The sequence below is a fragment of the Diachasma alloeum genome, unplaced genomic scaffold (assembly GCF_001412515.2).
Source record: "Diachasma alloeum isolate Michigan unplaced genomic scaffold, Dall2.0 Dall_scaffold_03240, whole genome shotgun sequence".
Taxonomy (NCBI): Eukaryota; Metazoa; Arthropoda; class Insecta; order Hymenoptera; family Braconidae; genus Diachasma; species Diachasma alloeum.
Window position 1 is genome coordinate 13,790 of NW_021682526.1, and position 8,206 is coordinate 21,995.

At 37.2% G+C, this 8,206-nt stretch overlaps 1 protein-coding gene across 1 annotated transcript; it reads right to left on the reverse strand.

Moving 5' to 3' along the window:
- Positions 1–1,591: 1,591 nt before the first annotated feature.
- On the reverse strand, positions 1,592–2,721 carry LOC107046902 (dephospho-CoA kinase domain-containing protein-like). The gene is made up of 3 exons (XM_015269625.1): positions 2,715–2,721; positions 2,191–2,482; positions 1,592–1,895 (listed from the first exon to the last, which is right to left on the reverse strand). Exons 1-3 carry the CDS (start codon positions 2,719–2,721, stop codon positions 1,592–1,594), a joined length of 603 nt encoding a protein of 200 aa, XP_015125111.1.
- Between the last annotated feature and the right edge of the window lie 5,485 nt (positions 2,722–8,206).

Consider the following 8,206-nt stretch of genomic DNA (forward strand, 5'->3'; position numbering starts at 1 on the left):
GACATTCTCTTTCTTGAAGTCAGCTGGCTTGATGTCCGAAACTGAGGGTTTCATTTGCGCCTGCCAGGATGCTGTGGTAAACACCCTAGTCTATCGAAGTCGTGTTATGGGGTTGCAAGTTCCAGACATTCGATGTCGGGCTTGCAAGCGGTCCCCGGAAACTCTGATGCATCTTTTATCGGCTTGCCCGACATATGCCATCACGAGTTATATCCATCGACATAATGCGGCTTTGAGAGTGCTGTATTTCCATCTGCGGCACTCTTATGAGATAGACAGAACACCACTGCTGCCGTATGCTCCAGGAGATATTGAGTCCGTTGTCATGAACGAGAGGTATAAGATTTACGGGAACTTCTCGTTCGCGACTGTCAGGCCAGTCGTTGCGACGAAACCTGACATCGTCCTCTTCGATTTTGATGACAAAATCATCTATGTCATTGAGTTCTCAGCTCCGGCTGAGAGCAACATCACAGTTAAAGAAGAGGAGAAACGGCTCAAATACCAATTACTTCTGTTTGAGCTACGTCAAATAAACAGAGGATTTAAAGTAAAGTTGGTTGTCCTTATCATTGGCTCTCTTGGAGGAATGAAGGAGTCATTCATATCTGCGCTCAAAACCATCCCGGCCTGTAGGCTTCAAGCCTTCAATTTGGCTGGCCAGATGCAGAAAGGAGTCATCCTCGGGTCCCTTCGTCTACTTAGGCAGCATAATTCTGGATTGCAATAGAGCTCACCCTCTCGTTAGAGGGAGCACTATTGCAGAGCGATAAGGAAGTGTTTGCATCGCTTAGCTTGCTGGACGGTCTTCGAGGTGAAGTCGAAACCCTCGAGGATCGTTCAGCGATCTCATTTACGAGTAAAAATAATATTATCATATTAATTAGAAAACTGAAAAATCAATCATTTGAAATAATAATTTTTTTCAGTAAAATATAATAGTCGACACCCTCACTCCATAATTTTTTTCGACCGTCGCTTTTGGTGACGGCTGGGCGACACTGGTTCGACAGTGTCCCCCATCTTTTACCTACCGTCGCCTGTCGCTTCACCATCACTTTGTGGAACAAATCGACGGTACAAGTGTCGACTTGGTCCGCCAGGGTATCCTATAATTGATTACTCCTTGAATAGACCAAACACCCGTGAGGAACGATGAAATAGTATATTTCTTCTTCTTCTAATCCGAATGGCTTTATCCCCTCACTGTGGTAGGGCCAAGTGCCAATAAATGTGTTTTTCATACACGTTGTGCGAAAAAATAACTTTTTAGGTACGCTTCGCGTGTCTAAAACATCCCTTTTCTACACATTGTGATGAAAAACATCGTTCAATACTCATGGGAAACGTGTTTTTTGGCTCGTGGGATATAGACTCGCCTTCAGCTCGTGCTATAAACCTGCCACGAGCCAAAACACAATTTTCTGCACTCGTATCGAAATATACTATTAAATACATTTCTTCGTTGCACCAACATGGTACCATTCAACTTTCTATATGAAAACACTTAAATGCTTTGAGAAACAATTTTAAGAAGATTGATACTCTACAAAGAAGCAATGGACCAAAAAAGGTGATAATTTTGATGTATTTATAGAGTGGTTAACTGTGCTTTGGTGCTTCTATTCCTGAGCCAAAAGGCACCTGCTAATAGGATAGTACAGCAGAAGCCAAGGATGAATCTCAGTCTCCAATGATACTTATAACTTCTGAGCACATTTATGATTTTGATAGTTTGTTCTCGCATGTCTTGTAAACTGCTTGAATTCTCTATAACAAAATTTGACATTTCCGCTTTTCTATCCTGAGACATTTGAGCTGCAATTCGTAATTTTACTTTAGTCTCTGTGAATCCAGAACGTTTCATTAGGCGTTGAAGTTGGAGGTCTTCTTCACTGGAAATAAGAAAAGGAAAATGAGTGAAATTTCAGTGGTAATAGTACAACATATTTCAATTAATTTTCCGTACTGAACTTCACTTTTCCTCGTGTGGGGATTGCCATTGGCCCTTCCCCAAACTCGTAAAAGTGAAAATCACTACGGAAAAATATCGTTCACGAATAGTGCCATGGGTTTTTTTTTACTCGCGCGGTTGGTCAGTCCTCGCTTGTCGGCTCGGACGCCAACACCACGCGAGTAAAAAACCCCGTGTACTCGTCCTGAAATATACTACAATTGCCAGATATTTACCATGTTACAACAATGATCTTGTGCACATAATGGAGCATCTTGCCAGTCTCAAAGAGCAATGGTACGTCCATGACAATGAACGGATGACCTTGAAAAAAATATTTGAATGCCTGCCAGCACATTTCTTTGTATATGTCCGGATGTGTAAAGGCATTCAGCTTCCTTCTTTTCTCAACGTCATTGAATATCAAATCCCCCAGCTTTTCCCTGTTGATTGTTCCATCGCTACAAATCACTTCAGCTCCAAACTCTTTACGTATTTTGTGCCATGCCGGTTTTCCAGGTTCAACGACTGCAAATATTTACATGATTTTCGTTTATCGTTCTATATACGAGCGAATCCGCTGATTCTGTATATGAAAAATTGCCGCATATTTTTAGAATTTTTTTTCTTTTATGGGAAAGTATAGTTCAAAAGAAAAAAAATGAGCACGACCGGAGCTAGCTTACTCAATTATTAGCGGAGATATTGAAGATTTAATTTTTTGTTCATCTAAAAAATTTTTGTTTTCAATTTCAATTACGAGTCATTGAGCACGACAAAAAAGAATACGGACCAGGGTCCGGTGTATCCAATTTGAGTTAGAATATAACTTTAATTCAGTTCACAGATAAACCGTTCAAATTTATTAATTTAATGATTTGTATTTCAAAATTCCACTCGTTGAGTCCTTGCTCACTTCACATACATGAACCACGAAGATGTGCGTGATTGTTCGCGAAATTACTGAATAGTACCGAATAGAATCGCACACTACTAGCTCGATCTACCGGTCCAAAAGCCTCTCAATATCAAGGGATGGATTGCGGCGTTGGCTAGTTTTATTGACACCAAGGGTAAAATACGGGAGTCAAGCGGGGAAATGCTCGCTATGGCTCCTTAGACATGACTGATAGTTAGAAATTTGCCTCTAGACGCGTTGGAGTGTCCAGAAAATGCTAAGACAGCATCTCCTGGGCACACGTGCCTATAGGTGTGGGCCGTGTATGTAGTGAGCCGACGTGGAATTTGCAGGATTGCAAAGAATATCCGGTGAGCAACAGTAAAACTTCGTGATTTGAGTGAATTTAATCTCACGAAACGAAATAAAATTTCCGAAGAATTTTGTATTTAACAGCGCCACCATTTAATAAATGTTTTCCGTATCATTTTCCCACATCTTGTGACTTCACAGGATATTGTTGAATAGGATTTTAGAGTAGGGAGGAGAGGAACCGGGATAATTCAAAATATTAGTTCGCAAGAAATATTTACTGAAAAAATTTGATAGTCTAGACCGGGATTTGAAGCAGGAATCTTCCGATTATGTATCGCGTGCTTTCCCAATTCAAGATAACGTCACAGAAGGTCACAAAAAAAGTCCCAAGGGTTACGAAACTCATAAGGGTCACATAAAAAAAAGTGGCTAGAGTTACGAGGGTCACAAGGGTGACACTGCCTGGGTTAAATTCGTTTTTGACTGAGAATTTTTTAGATTCACGAAAGTCACAAGGGTCATACAAACAAAAGAAGTGGCTCGAGTCACAAGGATGACAATATCTTGGTTTACTGCGTTTATGGCTGAAAATTTTTTTGTTGGAGATTTTCTTGACTTAATTTTTACGATTGATGTTGCAATTTTGTCAGAAACTATTGAATGTCAATTTTGATTAATCCAATTTTTTATTTCAGGATGGTAATGTGGGAAATGCACCGATAAAAATGTGAAAATTTCGACTTCAGTGAGAAAATATGCAATACTCTTGGCAAAACCTGTGAAGAGATGAAAATATCAATATCGATAATTCGATAAACGTGTTATGAGAAAACCCAAAGTATTATAATTCATCTACAGAATTATATGAAAAAAAAATTCAAGTGAATGATTAAAATTAAAAAATGATCTATCTGTATCAATTTTAATTCTCCATGATCATTTATCCCTCAATTAGAAATATACTCTCGTAAACAAGACAAAAGAAACAATGTAATAAATGTCAGAAAAATTTTTGCAAATTCAAATAAGAGCGAAGCTGTTCCAGTAGAAATTATGACCAAAAATTCTCCCGTAAAGCCAAGAATCTCAGATTTTGGCTGCTCTCCTGAACAATATATACTATAATTTAAAAAAACGACCGATGAGTGATGTAGAAAATTATTAAAAAATCCATAAATGTGCCTCAAATTATTACATCTCTTAAATTACGCCAGGTCTCACTTTCATCATTTTCCCCATCCATTCTCACAATTAAGGGAAATCTTCGGAGTCATACTAGAAATCGGAGAACGTTTCAAAGCTATTTTATTCATAATTTTTCCGTTGACAATTTACCAATTTTTGTTGGAAATATACTCCTGAGAATGGATCATTATTTGAAAATAATTTCACATATTTTTGAGTTTTTTTTATAATATAAAACAGGAAAAAATTTCATAATGGATTTGACTCGGCTATTAGAAAATTATGACACTATTAGTATCTACTTCGATTGGTGATCTTGATTCATGATTTGTTCTCACAATTTCGTAAATCAAATAATCCATTTCAACAACGACGAAAGTGCAGAGGTTGTTGACGAGCGCGCGCAGCGCGCCTTATAATGCTCTCAGTAAGGAAAATTTCCCTTAACTATTCTCGGAAGTCAAGTCTGTCTGTTACTCCACTATCCATCGTTCATCGCTGACTGCAAGTATGGAGATACGTTGGTATATCGTCAAGGATTATTTGTATTTTTTTTTCTTTCTTGGCTCATTCTGCCAATTATTGTTATCGTTTTCTATCTCCAGAAATTTTATTGNATCAATTTTAATTCTCCATGATCATTTATCCCTCAATTAGAAATATACTCTCGTAAACAAGACAAAAGAAACAATGTAATAAATGTCAGAAAAATTTTTGCAAATTCAAATAAGAGCGAAGCTGTTCCAGTAGAAATTATGACCAAAAATTCTCCCGTAAAGCCAAGAATCTCAGATTTTGGCTGCTCTCCTGAACAATATATACTATAATTTAAAAAAACGACCGATGAGTGATGTAGAAAATTATTAAAAAATCCATAAATGTGCCTCAAATTATTACATCTCTTAAATTACGCCAGGTCTCACTTTCATCATTTTCCCCATCCATTCTCACAATTAAGGGAAATCTTCGGAGTCATACTAGAAATCGGAGAACGTTTCAAAGCTATTTTATTCATAATTTTTCCGTTGACAATTTACCAATTTTTGTTGGAAATATACTCCTGAGAATGGATCATTATTTGAAAATAATTTCACATATTTTTGAGTTTTTTTTATAATATAAAACAGGAAAAAATTTCATAATGGATTTGACTCGGCTATTAGAAAATTATGACACTATTAGTATCTACTTCGATTGGTGATCTTGATTCATGATTTGTTCTCACAATTTCGTAAATCAAATAATCCATTTCAACAACGACGAAAGTGCAGAGGTTGTTGACGAGCGCGCGCAGCGCGCCTTATAATGCTCTCAGTAAGGAAAATTTCCCTTAACTATTCTCGGAAGTCAAGTCTGTCTGTTACTCCACTATCCATCGTTCATCGCTGACTGCAAGTATGGAGATACGTTGGTATATCGTCAAGGATTATTTGTATTTTTTTTTCTTTCTTGGCTCATTCTGCCAATTATTGTTATCGTTTTCTATCTCCAGAAATTTTATTGTATTGAAGTTTCTTATATAGTTTTTTCAACATTCAAAAGACCTAAAAAACTTATTTCAATTTTTTTTTTAATTTCATTACGCGCAGAGTAAATTTTTTGGATTTTCGCATTTTTGACAAAATTTCATGTTGTGAAAGAGGTAGCAGACCATTCTTGAATTTTCAATGCGTATTTCCCCGAATGCGAATTTACATGGAGCATGATTTCAATACGTTCACAACATCGGAAATGCTCTAAAATGGTCGATCAAGTAGGAAATTCCATGTTTTGCTTTATAGAGAGTGGGGAAGAAGCGAGTTTTCTTCAGTCGAGGGAGCGAATTTGTACTCTGTGGCGAGAAGGGGTTCTCTTCCTCCCGCTCATTAGAGAGCAAAGTACGAAGTTTGCATGCAGGTGTATGAAAAAGAATCAAATATGCAATCGAGAGGGCGGGGACGTAGAAGGGTGTACAATGTAAAATTTTTAAATTTACTGGCGATGGGCTGATGGAAACAACCATACTCAGTCTAAACAATCAGACTGAGGAGACTGTGCCTTTGGCTTTCAGAGGTGGGTGACAAGGATGTGAGGGGGGATTAAGTGGGGGTAACTCTGAGGGGCACAATCTGCTCAGTTCTCCTGTATAAATCAAGTTGTTGATATTTGCATAATAGCCGTATCTGAATTTTTAGTGTTATGAATTTGAACTTGATTAACGATGGAATCGTTCATAGAGATTCTCATGCAGCTTGAAAAGGAAAAAAAATAGAGAGTTTTTCAAGTCAAGCGATCATTGATACTTCAATGGTAACTTGGATATTTAAACTTATTATGAAACTGGAACATCATATTCAATTGCGTTTCCAATAGATGAGTATTTCAAAAATGTATTGGTCGACTTTCAATAATTTTCATTATCGTGTGAACTTAAAAATAAGAATTCCATTGAATATTAGGTAATGGACAGATTTTTCAATACCAATATGTAGGGAAACTTAATATAAAATGGTCGTTGTTCAAACCTTCAAGATATTCTATGTGAAATTTCAAGGGTACTTTTCTAACAGGCTATGCGGAAAGGAAAACTGTTCGTTTTGAATCATATGGAACGATGCATAAAGAAGCGTAGGCACAAAAGAATCAAATGACAGGTCTCAATGAGGGAGAATCCTGATCGGAATTATCCTTGACATTCCGTTCAAGATCTGACTTGGATCATGATCATTATAATGCAAAACAGTCTAATGGAGTGGTATAGATATTTCCTCAACTACAATAGATAGGGACATTCCTTTAGGTCTTAGAAAGTTGGAAACAATTAGTTCTCTGAGAAAGGTTCATCATCGCTTTTTTCTTATTAAAACGAAGACAGTTCTAGAAGAGACTCGAACCATCGATTAATTCATTATTTTATTCTCTTGGTGAAGGAGGATGGTATCAAAATCTAACATATGTTGATGCTAGGTCGAAAATGGTTACTGCTGATAATTACACCGATATGTTTGATATTTTATAAAAATCCGCGTATAAAAATAACTTAAATTGGGAAAGTTACCATCTGATCATTAAGTTTCACGGCGTAGCATAGGTATATAATAAAATATTTGTAATATACGATGGATATGGTTCGCACATTTGAAAAGTCCTATTTAAGTATAACAATGAACTGTAGCACCGCCCCAATGGCCATTTTCCAACAAATTTTCAGTAAAACACCACTAACGCAGGCAATAATCGCTGACGAATTCCACTAATGCTTGCTCAATCAATTCGACGGCAAAATTCGGAGAAGGTCAAAGGGGCCTAAGATTAATATCCATCAGTTGCAATACTCATGGAACACAATTTCACTGTAAAACGGCACCAAGTTAAAGTAGCAATCGCGCGCGAGAAATGGTGACATAATCAAAGAAAGGATAGGGAAAGATCAAATTCCTTTAGACAGGAAAGGTATCACTGTGCGTATTTGTAATATGGAAAAAAATTCTCATTAATTTAATTATGACTCATTCAGTGTTCAGGAAAAACGTGATCTATTGCCGATATATCTTCGCGAGACTCTGCAAAATCAACGTTTATGTAAAATTAACGACCGCACAGGCCAACACCTTCTTTTCATTTAAAATGAAATATATATACAGGGTGTTTCAGAATTATATGTACATCTGAACACCCTAGGATCAGGGGGTGATTCTGAGCAGAAAAGTCCTCTTGCACTTTTTGATCAGACTCACCCCTAAAAAGTTATTGGCAATTAAGGGTGGGCCAATGGGGAGTGATTTTTAAGCGGGCGCACATCCATGTGATATGCAGCATATGTGTGTGTGCCCGCCCCACCATTCTACGAGACAAAAGAGCGCAACGATATTGCT

What these genes read in the sequence shown, in the direction of transcription:
- LOC107046902 (XM_015269625.1), bottom strand. An exon ending in AAGATCATTGTTGTAACATG is followed by an intron (nt 1,896 to 2,190) that starts GTAAATATCTGG and finishes TCTTATTTCCAG; the next exon opens with TGAAGAAGACCTCCAACTTC.